At 42.1% G+C, this 16,332-nt stretch overlaps 1 protein-coding gene across 1 annotated transcript in view; it reads left to right on the top strand.

The window, feature by feature from the left end:
• The window catches only part of ADCY1 (adenylate cyclase 1), a 1,375,168-nt gene that overhangs the window by 1,028,073 nt on the left and 330,763 nt on the right, over positions 1 to 16,332 (top strand). The window contains exon 8 of the mRNA XM_069216207.1: positions 978 to 1,133. Within this exon, the coding sequence (XP_069072308.1) occupies positions 978 to 1,133 (156 nt within the window). The remainder of the gene's footprint in view (positions 1 to 977; positions 1,134 to 16,332) is intronic.

Raw genomic sequence — 16,332 nt, 5'->3', positions numbered from 1 at the left:
GATATAAATGCACCCAATCAATTGAGAGTGTATTCTATCTAGAGATCAAATAAATGAAAACGGTATTGTACTCCCAAAGCTGACCCAAATAGCATTACTTATCTGTAATAGATCCAGGTATTTGAATGTACAAATAAGTACAATAAGTACAAATAAAGAATCAAAACAAGAGTCATGCTGATGTTGATTCTCATATGAATAGAAGATATAGGGGCCAAATATGAGTTCGGTAGTTGAACTGCCCAAACTCCAATACAGCAGAGGTGAGGCCACCGTCAAACCTGCGGCCTCACCACCATCATTTTATGATGTTTCCACCGGGCTGACCAGTCGTATTATGACATTCCCGCTGGTCAGCTTGGCGGAAACTGTGTGGTGGCATTGGCCGCAGCTCCCTCAGGGAACCGAGGCCAATGCTGTCACACACAGCAACCTCGGAATGAGCACTGCCTGCTAGAGCAGACAGTGCACTTTCCAAGGGTGCTCACAGGGAGTTCCCTGCACTGCCCATAACATGATCATGGGTAGTGCAACCCCCTGCTGCCCCCAACTCTGGCTTTCCACCAGCCTTTTCATGGTGGGCACCAGGCTGGCAGAAAGTAAAGTTGTGATGAGCATGGCCCTACCGAACTGGGCACCATCATGGTTGACCACAACTTTCACCACCACCAACCCATCGGGATCTCTGGACCGCCACCGTGAGTTTGGTGGTCTCAGGACTGTCAAACCCGCGATGAGGTCCTTAGTGTTTTTTAGTGTGTTTTCTAAGTATTTAGTGGGTACTCTGCTACCCTAAATTTCCTACCCACATTTTTGTTACTAATTATTTGTTCCATAATCTGACAACAGAAAACAACTATCATTGCAACATAAGAAGAGATAATTTTGTTTTTTGTTGGTTTGTTGCCGTTTATCGTTTATGACTGAACTTTGTTGTTTCCAACTAAAAACATTGATTCTGTTCTGTTTTTTTCCAGATATTTCCAGGGCTGATATTGTCTGACATAAAACCTGCCAAAAGGATGAAGTTTAAGACTGTTTGCTACCTTCTTGTGCAGCTCATGCACTGTCGTAAAATGTTTAAAGCTGAGATTCCTTTCTCCAATGTGATGACATGTGAGGATGATGACAAGGTAATGCAGATATGTTAACATCAGTAATGTTATCCAAAAAGTGACTGATATAAATGATATGTGTAATGCAAACTGAAAACAATAATATGAATGAGTTGTGACACCCACTCTGATGCAATTATGATGGTTGTAAAGCTTTGAAGCAGGTTTTAGAAGTTTATTTATAACCTCATGTTATTATTCAATTGTACTGCTTGATGTATCTCCTCAGATTATGGGCAAATGCATGCACACATTCACAAAGGGCTTCATTCACTAAAGCAAACTTACACTTTTGTTTATATTTTTTTGGGGATTCAGCAATTGCAATTTTAATTTCACTTATAGTAGTTTTACAACTGTGGAGATTCTGCACATAAAAAGATAGGCCTTCTATGTAACATTACATTTGTCAATTTAATAGCAGATCGAGCAATTAAGTGTGTCTGGATCTTAGTGTGGATGCAATTGCAGTAATGCTCTAAAATTGTATGGATTGATTTGTACTTTGGTGTGCTGAAATGTCCCTTCACATTCTAGAAGAGACCGAGGGAATCATTTCACCTTAATACATACTTTCCTCCTATGTGTTATGGTGTCACTTCATGTGGTTCTTGAGACTGTCAGTAATATGTTCAGCATTATTAGTGATTCCATCTATTCTTGTGTCAAAAGAGAAAGATATGAAATTAATTGTCAACTTGAGTCTATTAGATACCTTAATCTAATATTGTAAAATAATGTTTTTCCCTGCTAAAATTTGGATGATGAATTTTCCACATCTGTGCTTGCCTCTAAAATATAAGCAGTGACAACGTCAGTAGACTCACACTTGGAATATGCCTTTTGATTGTATAAGATTCTTCTGGACAGCGCAGTCTAATAATTAGGAGTTTTAAATAGTTTTGCTTACCAGTCCAAAACGGAACACATAGGCCCAGATTTATAAAAATCTGCCACATCAATAATGATGTGCCAGATTTCTTGTGCCCCCCCACGCTACTCACGATATCATGGGTGCACTGTATTTACAATACGGTGCACCATGGTGCAGGTTAGGCCAATAGCGTCAAACCTTTTGACACTATTTGGCGCTTTGCTGCCCTAGCGTCAAAAATGTCTACGCTAGTGCAGCAAAGTGCAAGGAGGTCCATTGACTTCAATGGGTGTGTCCTTTTAAGGCCTGCTTTGAGCAGGTGTTAAAAATAATGCCAAAAATGGCGCAATTACATTTTGTAGATTTCATTGCGCATTTTTGCAGGCCTCCTAACGCCAGAATGCCCCCATTGCTTAAATTATTTCTGGCTCAGGCATAATGTGGTGCAAAGGGTCACAAAGTGGTGCAATGCATGCATTACGCCACTTTGTGAATATAGCACTGTGATTTTGCCTGGTTCAGCCACATTAGCGTATAAAGAAATTATGCCAATGTGCCACATGGAAGCGCTAAGGTCTTGTAAATCTGGCCCATAGTTCCATAATTTAGAATTCTTGATTGTCTTCTATGGGGAAAAACAAAGACTTTGAAGCCCTCTGGATTATTTACCAGGCACTCCACTAAATAGGACAAATGTTTCTCAATAATACATGTTAATATAATATGTTTACTCTAACCTGTAAACACTACAAGCCAAAGACCAACTGAATTAGTGAGTACTAAGACGGTCTCTATTAAACAGAGAACACTTCTTCCCAACAGCAAGTAATATCTCCCTTGATTTTAGGAAGGGGGTAAATCATGGTTGTTTCCAAACAAACAGGTTACATGTGTGCACAGGTGGTGTTACTTTACTCTCTATGATAGTAAATGATTCTATGGAACTACTCTGTGGCAACATATAGAATCTAGCAAATCCTACATGTATAGCATACACCCAAAAATGTGGACTAGCAGTAAAAGGAACATGTTTATGCTTAGAAATTTCTTTTTTGTAAAAACAAAATATAGGTATAAATTTCCCATTCAAAAAATAAGTTAGATAAACATTCCAAATGAATAAAGGTTTAAGCATATATCAATACATTCCTAAACTGCAAACAGAAACCTTTTACTATGTTATAATATTAGTCAAAGCACAAGGATGTTAATTACATGGTGGGTGAATAGGAGCAAGTAAGTAGTGGAACATCTGTTTTCATTATAAAATTATTAACATTTCAAAATTTAATTTAATAATGATACGCACAATATCATCTTTTGCTTTTGACTTAACCAACATTTATCTTCAAAAAAGGGTATTTGTATTATTAACAAATATGGAGTGAGACAAAATATGCTATAAGTATAAAAGGGGGTTTGAGTTGTATTTCCTGTTGCAGAGTGAGTAAAAAAAGGGATGGAGAAATAAAGAAATACAATAGACAAACAAATAATATGGCTATGCAAATCTGTGAACTGGTACCAGTCACAAACCTGATTGTTTTGATTGAGAAAAGACAAATAGACAAATGAGACAGTAACAACATCAGGGTAGTGGGACCCATTAGAGAATAACACACTGTTCACCTAACAAAAAGCCCAGACAACTCTTGACACAAATACCAATGGAAAAGGCCATAAAGAAATTCACAGTTTGAGTAAACCTAAAAAAAAAAAAAAAAACAAGCAAATAAATAAATAAATAAACATAAATATTACAACACAAAGGACACAAACTCAATTTGGAGGCTCCGGATCAGAAACAAAATGCAGCAAAAGGGTGACCCAACATTTGCGTATTGAATATAAAAACACAGAACAGTTAAGAGATTTCAGGTGTGCATAGCTTCATTTTAACATTGATTACTGATTTTTAAGCTTGGCTGGGTCAGCATGGGTTACAGTTTTATTATGGTGAGTGACTTTAAATAGACATAGATGAATATGGCCACTGAGGATATTCATGTGATTTAAGGTTAGTCTTGGATTTACAAAACTGTTTTCTTCTGTCTAATCTTGGTTTAGCCACATCTTGTGTAATAAAACATGAATGAACAGAACAAGAAAGTTTTTTCTCTTACTAACGACAGAAATTATTTTCAACAAAACTGTAGCTTCAAAAACTGAACAACTATTTCTTTCAGCTTGACAATACCAGTGGAGATTTGAGATTTACTACATAGCCAATGGGCTCTTCTCAGTACATTTAAAGGAGGACTTGTGGGACCCAGCACATCAGAAGAAAACTTTTTTCATACAAGGCACTGCACACCCCCACCTTTTTGAACTTCCTATATTCCATAAACTCCTAGATTCTTTCAACTACTTCTCTTTCCTAAGTCTTCTCCATGGTGTTTAAGATGTTTAAATTCTACTTTGATCTTAGAAGTATTCAACCTTACAGCCTCTGCATTGCCTCTTCATTGTTCCGCTCGTAAAACACCTTTTCTTAACATTTGAACCCAGTTATCATCACTTTTCTGCTGCTTTATAATTGTCTCTCCCATAAAAGGCTTCATAGATCTTACTTATTTCGGAAGTACATCTATTGACAAGGGAAAGGTAGGTTGTGAAGGAGAGTGAGGATTTTTTTTCTGGTGCTTGTTGGAGTTGGAAAATGCATCAACGTTATGTAAGGAAGTTGCAGGCTCTATTCCTAAAGAAATTAACCCATGGGACATTAAATGCTCTTCCTGAGTCATGTGATTAGACTACATGCTGATATGTAAGCATGTCATAGTTGTACTGAAATATAATTTATCATTTATGAAAACATTAAACAATATGTAACTTATTGACTTTCTTACCTCTGCCCATAGACTAGAAGAGGACGTATAGTTATAGCCAAAAAAGTAATAAAATAACCAAAATGCACAGTAGTCAAAACTTTCCTGGTTTAAATCTTTAAGGCCTTAGGGTCTCTAAAATTAGGTTGCAGTTGCACAAAAGAGATTAGAGCCTTCTCAGGAAGCAACATATTGTTTGCACTTCAGTCACCATATCAAAATGCTGTTGTGCATAAGAACATCTCAAACTGCATTCTTTTTGTCTGTAAAATTGTCATAAAATTCATAAAAAGGCTATCATGGCCCTGTAAAAGTCATCCTCAACACTGCTAAGAAATATGTCTGCATTCCTTTTAGGAAAACTACAGTGCATATTACCATAGTAAACAGGCATCCACGTCTGCTAGCCCATATCTATTGTGAAAGTAAATATGTAGGAATATTATTTGACTTTTGTGAGAAATTGGTATACTGGTTGAGGAGGGTGAAACCCTACTCAATCAATCAATCAGTTTTTGTAGAGCGCAACAGTTAGAAATGGGGTCATTGGTTGGCAGTCAGGTTACCCCCTTTCCAAGCAAGGACCCTCACTCTAGTCAGGGTAAAGGAGAATCACTCTTGGTTAACCCCCGCTCATCCCCTTTGGTAGCTTTGCAGGAGCAGGCAGGCTTAACTTCAGAGACCTGGTGTAAAGTATTTTTACCAACACACACAGTAATAGAGTAAAAATGCCACAAAATGACTCCACACAGGTTTAGATAAGTAGCCAGTATTTATCTAAACAAAACAAGACCAAAACGACAAATATTCGACACACACTAGTCAAGTTATGAATTTTTTAATATTAAACTCAAAAATAGCGCTTAGAAACACAAAATGCTTTGGTGAGGTGATAACACAACGTTGTGATGGAGCCCTTCCCAACAATCCGACGCCAATAGCGCCGAGTACAGAGTCCCGTAGACCCCCAGGTACAGTAACTTAGTAAACCGTGAGAACAAGTCGGTGCGCAAAGTCGGGGATCGTGGCATTGTCGAATCCGAGGTGGCCTCGGTACTGGTGCTGCGGGGCAAAGGAGCAGAGGCGTCACAAATAGGCATCTTATCCTTGCTGCGGAGCGGTGGAGGTGAGGCGGCGTCAGTGTGAAGTGTTGAATCTGTGCACTTTGGGTGGAGGTGCGGACTTTGGCAGGGCTACGGCGGTGTAGGGCCTGAGAGGGTCATCACACTCCAGCGAGGACCACGGAGTCAGTTGCAAGCTGCGTCACGGGATTCGGCAGCGGCGTCAGTCCAGAGTCGTCCGTCCGAACTAGGTTTTCTTGGATTTTCACCAGCTTCTCCTTTCAAGGGCCAAGGGACAGGATAGGGCACCACTTGTCAGGGCAGGAGTCTCAGCAGAGAGTCCAGGTGCTGGTAGGGGAAGTCTTTGATGGTCCTGAGACTTTAGAACAGGGTGCAAGCTCAGTCCAAGCCCTTGGAGATTCTTCACAAGCAGGAATATACCACAAAGTCCAGTCTTTGTCCCCTTTCACAGACAGAAGCAGCAACTGCAAGATAGCCCAACAAGCACAGTCACAGGCAGCAGCAGCACTTCTCCTCAGCTCTTCAACTCTTCTCCTTGCCAGAGGTTCCTCTTAATTCCAGATGTGATCTAATTTTCAGGGGTTTTGGGTCCACTACTCATAATCCTTTCTGCCTTTGAAGTAGGCAAACTTCAAAGAAAAGTCTGTCTTGTTTGTAAGATCCTGCCTTGCCCAGGTCAGGCCCCAGACACACAACAGGGGGTTGGAGACTACTTTGTGTGAGGGCAGGCACAGCTCTTCCAGGTGTAAGTGACCACTCATCCCCTTCCCCCAGCACAGATAGCTCATCAGGATATGCAGGTTACACCCCAGCTCCATTTGTGTCACTGTCTAGAGAGAGGTGCAAACAGCTCAACTGTCAAACTGACACAGACAGGCAGAGTTTCTGAAAACGCCTACTTTTTAAAAGTGGCATTTTCAAACTAACAATCTAAAAACCAGCTTCCCTAAAAGATGCATTTTTAAATTGTGAGCTCAGAGACCCTAAACTCCATTTTACTATCTGCTCCCAAAGTGAATCTGCGCCCTAAGGCAGCCCCCATGTTAACCTATGAGAGAGATAGGCCTTGGACAGTGAAAACTGAATTTGGCAGTTTTCATTGTCAGGACATGCAAAATACCTAAGTACATGTCCCACCTTTAACATCCACTGCACCCTGCCAATAGAGGCTACCTAGGGCCTATATTAGGGGCACCTTACATGTAAAAAAAGGGAAGGTTTAGGACTGGCATGTGGGTACACTTGCCAAGTCGAATTGGCAGTTTAAAACTGTCTGAGCTATGTTTACAGGGCTACTAATGTGGGTGGCACAACCAGTGCTGCAGACCCACTAGTAGCATTTGATTTACATGCCCTGGCATGTAAAGGCACTGTACTAGGGACATACTAGTAAGTAAAATATGCCAATCATGGAAAGTCAATTACACATACATTTTACATAGGAGCATTTGTACTTTAGCACTGGATAGCAGTGGTAAAGTGCCCAGAGTAACAATAATAGCAAAATTAGAGGCCACTATACATCAACAACCTGGGAAACAGAGGCAAAAAGTTAGGCGAGACCATGCCAAGGATGAAAATTCTAATAGCAACTACTCACCAGTGAGGGTCTTAAGACACTGGGGGTTTCGCGGAGGGGATCGGACAGAGCCTCATCTGAAGAGCCACATCTGAGGGTCTTCCTGAAGATGGTGAGCGATGGGCTTTGTCTGTGGTGCATGGGTATGTTCCAGCTCTTTGCTGTGAGGTAGGTGAAGGACCTTCCTTCACTCGAGCACAAACCACAATCCTTGTCAGGGCGAAGCACAAGCAAACCCCAAATTAACCTGTGCTCAACCCTCCGGTAGAGAGGCACAGAGCAGTCAGGCTCAACGTAAGGGCAATGTGTAAAGTATGTATGCAGCACTTCAAACAGTAATTAAGTGGAAACACAACACAGGAAAAATCCCCCACCAGTTTAGACGAATTGAGCTATACTTAATAAACAAATCAAGACCACAATGACTAAGATCCAATCAGTAGAACTGGAGCTATGTATTTTTAAACATTTAAGTGAAAATAATGCCAAAAAACACAAAGCGCCAGTCATGGATATCTGGTTGTGCAGGACTGGGAGAAACTCACATGTTCAGGTGGACCGTGATGGAGAACGGGTCAGACACATGGACCAGGTTAGTCCCACTGAAAATGTATCTTCTCAGTCCAGCAGAAAGAGTCCTGTGTATGGTAGAGGGGGCTGGGAGGAGCTGGGAAGCATCAGGGACGGTCATCGATGAAACAAAAAGAGCAGGCTTGGCATCATAGATGGTTGTCGCTGTAGTGCAAAGATCCTATTGTCATCACAAAAAGTCAAGCTGTAGCTTCAGTGTGGTGTTCCAACCGAGTGGATGAAGCTGTAGAGCGAAGAATCAGGATGACAGAACTTCTCATTGGTGGGCAGTGTGAGCTAGAAGGGTTGGGCACCAATTGGCTTGTTCACAGTCACAAAGAGCCCAAAAAATGTGATTAAGCTCCACTGAGGCCACACCAATTGTCTAGGACCTGGGGGGCACCACTTGAGGGTCAGGGTCTTACTCCAGCTGGATCTGGGTACTGGTTCAGGAGGTTGGGAGCCTGTTATGTACCTGTGGCTCTAAATAGGAGACCAGCAGACTAGCCATGGAGTCACTCTGGGAGTCCTGGACTCAGGTTCCAGTCCAATCCCTCTGACTCAGGCAGAATGGTAGCAGAGCAGCAGTTCAGCAAGGCAGTAATCCAGCAGAGCAGCAATCCAGGAGAGAATCAGTCCCTTCAGCAGCACAGCCGCCCTTCTTCCTGGCAGAGTATTTACAGGTCCAGAAGTGTAGTGAAGAGTTGATGTCTGAGGTCCGATATGTATACCAGGTGCCTCCTTTAAAGTGGGAGAGGCTTCCAGAAGTTTGTCTTTAAAGTGCACAAGGTTTATTTTGCCAGGCCAAAATGTCAGTTTTAAAAACAGTGCAGACAGACTGCAATGACAAGCCTGAGACATTAAAAGGGATACTCAAGTGGATGGCACAATCAGTGCTGCATGCTCATTAGTAGCATTTAATTTACAGGTCCTGGGTACACGCAACACCCCTTTATTAAGGACTTGTAAGTAAATAAATATGCCAATTGGATGTGGGCCAAATCTATCAGGGGAGAGAGTGCAAAAACTTAGCCACAGCTTAGCAGTCCTAAGGCCAACAAAAATAAATTCAGAAACAAATAGGAGAAGGCAAAAAGTCAGGGGATTACCCTGCAGAGAGGGCCATGTCCAACAACTTTGGTGCTGAATCAGATTCTGTGAAAACTGTCACTAGAAAACCTGGTGAAACAGAGCTAAAAGAGGAAATAAACAACAAAGTGAATGCAAAATGACTGATCGTCTGAGAGCTCTTGTCCACTTCATCAGTAAGTCTGAAACATAAACTGAAACAGAAAGTCTTCAAAGGTCAATAGCACCAATCTGAGAGACCTTTAAAGGCCCCTAGCTCTGATTTTCATTGTGTTTCCTACTCCCGTGTTTCTTAAGTGAAGTGAAGTTAAAACTCCATCACAGAGCAATCGTGAGAGTGGTCATTTTTCGTGGCATCCAAGTCACGAGAATAGAAGATTATTTTTTAAGGTCAATTGTGTGTGCAACAACTGCCTTAAGTTAGGTCTACGAACACACCCATGTGCCTTTAAATTATTCTTTCCTCAGTTGACTGGAGAAAAGAGAACAGCGCGATTCTACATCTTAAAAAGAATCAATAATGGAGATTTTCCTAGTCTTTTGACAGAAGGTCTTAATTTTCTTAAAGACACAGAGGCGAGTATTATGTGTTTCTTTTCTTACATTAATCAAGCAGCAGCAGTCAAGAAGCGTACTACAGTTCCCACGAGGATAGGAAAAAAGAGCCAATGGGAACAAAAACATAGTCAGAACATGTAAACCAATCAGCATGCATATAGAGTATTATGACATCACTTGACTGCGAACAGAGAGAAGTCAGTCAGTATTAAATAAAGGACAAATGGCAAATAGAATAAGAATAGCCATCAGAAAAGACAATAAGTCAGAACAAAAGTTCAAAATTCCAGGGAACCGAGGATGATCCCGGCAGACAGCGTCAGCAGGTGGTCCAACTCTGGAAGACAACGATGAAGTTTGAAGATTGGAAATGCAGGAAGAAGACGATGCCTTAAGTGGAAGTTTGAATGGTGGACGTTGACTCTAAAAAAGTGGGGGAAACAACAGAGGTTAAACAATGTCGAGGGATAATACTCGCCTCCGTGTCTTTAATAAAATTAAGACTTTCTGTCAATAGACTAGGAAAATATACATTTTATGTCAAGACCGGAGGCTCCTATTATGCGAGTTCAAAGCATATTAATTATATTTAATGAAACGTTATCAACAGGTTTACAATAAAAAACTCTAAATACATTGTCATTAGACCAGTCTGCAGATTTAAGAATATCCTCTAAACGGGAACCTGCCCAGAAGGCTTTAGAAGCCATAGCTCCTCTGAAAGAGTGAGCCCCAAACCTGGAAGTGTCAATACCCGCCAAAGACATAATCCATTTGAACCAACAAGCCAAAGTAGAGGCCGAAACAGGAATATAGGGTTTTCTAAAAGAAATTAGAAGTTAGGATACAGAAGGTGTTCTTAAATCTGCAGTCTTTTGTTCATAGACTTTTAAGCATTGTCCAACACATAGCTTAGGGTGACCTGGAAAATAAGGATAAAAAACTGAAGATAAATTGGTTTTGGTTCGACGAACCACAGTAAACAGTACTCCAGATGGAGTAAATTGGCGATTAGAAACATCTAAAGGTCTAATATCAGAAAGATGTTTGATAGAAACAAGACATAATAGCATTGTTAACTTAGCAGATAACATTTTTAAAGAAAGCATGACGTTATCAGGCCATGACAGGAGGAATTTTAGAACAATATTAACATCCCATAGTTGTCTATATTTGGGCATTGGAGGATTAGAAAATTGTACTCCCTTTAAAAGACGGCAAATAAGAGGGTGTTCTCCTACTGGTTTTTCATTCACGTAGGAATGGTTGGAAAGGAAACTCTATTGAGAGTTCCAAGAGATTTGGAAGAAACCAGACCTGGGATTGCCAAAAGGGAGATATGAGCACTAAAGAAGCTTGTTGTCGTCTTAGCTAAGCGAGCACCCTGCTAATCATGAAAAATGGAGGGAAGGCGTAATTCAGGGAGATTGACCAATCCTGTAAAAAGGCATTGCATGCTAAAGCCAACGGATCTGGACGCCAACTGTAGAATTGAGGGAGCTGAGTGTTGAGGCGGGATGCAAACAGGTTGATAACTAAAGGGCCCCATTTGTTCTGTATCTTTAGAAAAATTGATGCATGGAGTTTCCAATCGTTCGAGTCCTGAAGATGGCATGAATACCAATCTGCAACTGAATTGAGAGTTCCTGGAAGGTACTCTGCATGAACTGAAATATGGTTTGAAAGGCAAGATTCCCAAAAGCCTTTGGCTGATTCCGCCAAGGGTTGGATTTCGTGACCCCCAAGGTGACTTATATATCAGACTGCCGAAATGATGTCCATCCTGAGAAGGATAGCACAACAAACTTTGTTTTTTGCAAGGCTTCTGATTGCAAAGTAGCCAGCAAGCATCTCTAAACAGTTGATATGCAATTTGGACTCCTCTTAAGACCATGTACCTCCAGTCGAGATTGGCCCACATCGGGCTCCCAGCCTGAACGGCTTGCATCTGATTCTAATACTAGATCTGGGGCTGAAGCAAAGATAGTTCTTCCGTTCCAGGCGTCTAAATGCTCTATCCACCATTGAAGTTCTGTGCGTGAATCGAGATCTAGTGGGATAGTGTCTGAATATGATAGGCCTTTCGTTAAGTGACAAATTTTCAATCTCTGTAGAGCCTGATAATGAAGGGGACCTGGAAATATTGCTTGAATAGAGGAGGAAAGAAGACCCACTATTCGAGCCAACGATCTGAGAGAAATTAGAGAGCTGCGGAGAATCTGCAGAATCTCCGATTTTATGGATTTGATTTTTGCAGAGGGAAGAAGGAGAATGGCTGAAACTGAATTTATTTGGAAGCCTAAGAATTCTATAATTTGGTTTGGGTGAGAAATTAATTTTCTCTGTTGATGATAAATCCTAGGTCTGACAAAAGGGAACATGTGAGAGTTAGGTGGGACAAGAGAGGCTGAGGAGACTGGCTCATTATGAGAATGTCATCAAAATAAATGATGAGTCTTACACCTTAAGCTCTGAGAAAAGCTACCACTGGTCTCATGAGCTTGGTGGAACACCATGGGGCCGATGATAGACCGAAGGGTAGAGAGGTAAAATGAAAGTGTTGGTCTAGCCACTGAAATTGGAGAAACTTCCTGAAATCTGAATGAATTGGAACAACTAAATATGCATCTTGAAGATCCAAATGGACCATCAAATCGTGTTGGAGGAGCGTATCTCTGAGATGAAGGATGGTTTCCATTTTGAAGTGTTGGTAGACCACGAAATTATTAAAGAACTTGAGATTTATTACAGGACGCATCTTTTTGTTTTTCTTTTGAACCAAGAAAATGGAGCTGGTACAACCTGATGGATCGGGATGGGTAAGAGAGATGGCCTGTTTTTGCATGAGGGATTGTACTTCTGAAGAAATAAGGTCTGCCATTTCGGTAGAAAAACATGGAAGGGAGGCAGCTGTGTTTGAACAGGGATTGAATAAAGTTCGATAATATAACCTTGGACAGTGTTCAGAACCCAAGGGTCTGATGTGATTTCTGACCATTTTGGAAGAAAATAACAGAGGTGACCTCCCACAGGAATAGAAGGAAAAGGTAGACTTACTTGATTGATTGGAGGATCTGGAATTTCTGTAACCTCTGGAGCAGAATCCTCTGCCTCTCTGCGGGTAGAATTGCGGCCTATATTCCTGGTTAGACGCATTGTGGTAGCCTCTGCCAGCCTTGCCAAAAACACGTTGTGAAAACATCTTTTTTAAGGATTGTTGGGCCTTATCCAAGGATGTGAACGTTGCCACATATTTACTTAGTACTTTGATGAATGATTCTTCTTCGGTTTTTAAATGAGGCTGAACAGTCTCCAAGTTGACCAATTTAGGATCAAGCTTTAACAAAAGACCTTTTCTCCTTTCATGTGTAAGCACGGAGTTGGCATTTCTGAGAAGACAGAAAGTGCACTGGACCCATAAGGAGAGCTCTTCTGGATCAATTCTGGCCGCCTCTGCAAGATCAAATATGCATGTGAGAGGTCCGAGGACATCTAACAGTTGGTCTTGGCAAGATGACAATGCCTTGTCCACACCTTTGCGCAGAGGTTTACCAAGTTTGGTAAAAAATGTCAGTAGAGGTTGGTCAATAGAAGGGGTAGTAGAGGTTTTGTGGGAAAGGGAAGGACGAGGGCATTCGGACTTTAGCTTGGCCCTGGTTTGTTTGCCTAAAGGGCAATTGAGTTTGGCAGAGACATATTCAGCTATGTGGTCTGCAGGGACCCACTCAGTAGAAGTGGGGTGAAGAATGTGGCAAGGGTCAAACATTGGAAAACCTTCAGGGTCTAAGAGAGAAATGGGTTTGGGATTGTCAAGGGAGGATAACCTGGGTTTTTTTAAAGGAGGGGTGATAAAGAACTAGTGTACTCCTTGTCAGATAAATTAGTATCTGAATCCAAATCAGGCATGTCGTCATCCGTATCTGGGATGGAAGTAATGATTATGGGTGGTGTAAATTTTTTTTATTTAGATTTATCTTTTAAAGATGATTTTGCATTGTCCAAATTTTTATACTCCTTGGAGGGAGCCTTGTGAGGAACCGCGTCCTCTGCCATGTGTAAGTAAACCTCACTCGTCTTTGGTGCCATTTTTTGTAATTTTTTGGGATGTTTGATAGGAGAAAGGCACTGACTGCATTCCCCCGCAGACTGGGCCGAAATAGTCCTGGAAATCATATTGGAAAAAGATGACTCCAGATTTTTTGACAGTTTTTGAATGGAACATGAAACAGCTTGCTGAACAGAGGATTTAATAAAAGCATTTAGTTCCGGACTAGTGGAATTAATATCATCAGGGGCATCATGCCCTAAAGGAGAGCTGTCCGTCTCCATAATATGGTATAAACAAAAAATGTAGTGGGAAAAGCGAAAAATCGGCAAGAAAGGGGTTAAAACTGAGCAGGGAGGAGAAGGAACTAAGCTCTGCCTGTGGGCGTTTCTAGAAGAGATGCAGGAAGCTGTGGCTGCCACTCGAGGCTAAACGAGGAGGCGAGCACAGGTAAGAAGAAGATTAAATGTGAAAAAGTAGTGGAATAAATGCTCAGTCGCTTATTCAGATGCAGTAAAGGTCAAACCGCTGACTGAAACAAGTGACGAAGCTCCGGAGCGTAAATAAACTCTGAATTTAGAGTTTGTTAAGCGGAGGACAAAATGGGACGTAAGCGTTTCCTCAGACGCGGCAAATATGGCGACCACTGTCCGAGGAAACTTTGAAACGGTTTGAAAGAATGAAGCGTGTGAGACGCAGCGCTCAATAAAACCGTGCGGCAACTTGCCGACTAAACAGAAAACATTACAGAAGCACGAAAAAGCATGAAAGGAGCCTATTAATAAACATCATTTATAAATATAATGCAAATACAGAACAAACACAAGTTATATTTCAATCCAAACAAATGAAGGTACTTAACTTGACTGCAAGCAGCAAGAAAAGAGGGATGTTCACAGTCAAGTGATGTCATAATACCCTATATGCATGCTGATTGGTTTACATGTTCTGACTACGTTTTTGTTCCCATTGGCTCTTTTTTCCTAGCCTCATGGGAACTGCAGTACGTTTCTTGACTGCTGCTGTTTAGTTAAAGTAAGAAAAGAAACGCATAATAGGAGCCTCCGGTCTTGACATAAAATTAGTATGTGAAAACTCTGACCAGATGACATTCAATAGTACCTGAATAGGTAGTCTTAATTGGACCAAAACTAAGAAGATCACAAGGGGAAGATTAAGTAACTTTGAACATTTCAACAAATCCACTCAGCCAAGGGCTTAAAAAAGCTTGTTTCAAATTGAGTTTACCAATAAAATCATCCATCTGCAGTGGCGGCTCTTCCGCAATGGTGAAGGAGTGTCCCCCCACTGGCTATGAGCCAGCAGCTGAAAAATGAAACAATATTTTATTATTGTCTTACTTTTCAGCTGATGGCTGAGCCAGAGTTTGCAGGGAGGGGCGGGGCTGTGCCATGGGAGGGGCTTGGAGGAGTAGAGTGTACTTAAGTGCGCTTGTCAGCTGGGCCAGCTGTCTTAGGCCAGCCAAACAGACATGTGCACTTAGGTTTCTCCAACCCGGCTGTCTTGCACAGCAGGGTTGTAGAAACCGAACAGACTTCAATGCACTGTCTGAGCGGCAGACCAAGCTGCTCAGACCAACCCTGGTTCTGTTCTCATGCCTGGTATAGCATGAGAGCACTGCCAAGATTGCATTGAGAGCCTCTGATGACGTCCCAGGGACTGCTGGAGCACCGTCAGGAGTGAGAAGAGGAGTGAGGAGGCCTCCAGCAGAACATGTAAGATTTTTGTTATTTATTTTATCATTTCCCCGTTACTACCCCCGCCCCCTTTATATTTGTGGCGACTGTCATTGTCCAGCTGCTTATTCAACTCAACATTATCTGATTTGGGTTTAGTTAGGCACAAGATGGGGTTCGTTTTAATTTATGGCAAAATTTGAAACCAAATAAGCATATGCAGTGTTCAAAGTGACTGCTCATATTTTCAGAATATTATTCATCGTCTGTTTCTTTATCTCTTCAACCTTCACGCTTTTATACTATTGCCACATACTAGATGTTTGTAATTGTTAAGTTCATACACTTGGATTCACGATATTACATTTCTAAAAAAATGCTAAACTGTTCGAGTTTGTTAGATTGCCCAGAAACTCTCACCTGTGTGCTTTTAAACTGCATTTGAAGGCATTCAGGTGGTCATTCTGACCCTGGCGGTCTTTGACCGCCAGGGCGGAGGACCGCGGGAGCACCGCCGACAGGCCGGCGGTGCTCCAATGGGGATTCCGACCGCGGCGGTAAAGCCGCGGTCGGACCGGCACCACTGGCGGGGTCCCGCCAGTGTACCGCGGCCCCATTGAATCCTCCGCGGCGGCGCAGCTTGCTGCACCGCCGTGGGGATTCCGACCCCCCCTACCGCCATCCAGATCCCGGCGGTTGGACCGCTGAGATCCGGATGGCGGTAGGGGGGGTCGCGGGGCCCCTGGGGGCCCCTGCAGTGCCCATGCTGCTGGCATGGGCATTGCAGGGGCCCCCGTAAGATGGCCCCTACATGTATTTCACTGTCTGCTGCGCAGACAGTGAAATACGCGACGGGTGCAACTGCACCCGTCGCACAGCTTCCACTCCGCCGGCT

The sequence above is a fragment of the Pleurodeles waltl genome, chromosome 2_1 (genome assembly GCF_031143425.1).
Source record: "Pleurodeles waltl isolate 20211129_DDA chromosome 2_1, aPleWal1.hap1.20221129, whole genome shotgun sequence".
In the NCBI taxonomy this organism is placed as follows: Eukaryota; Metazoa; Chordata; class Amphibia; order Caudata; family Salamandridae; genus Pleurodeles; species Pleurodeles waltl.
Note: the sequence above shows the minus strand (reverse complement) of the source record. Positions and strands in the feature narration are given on the sequence as shown.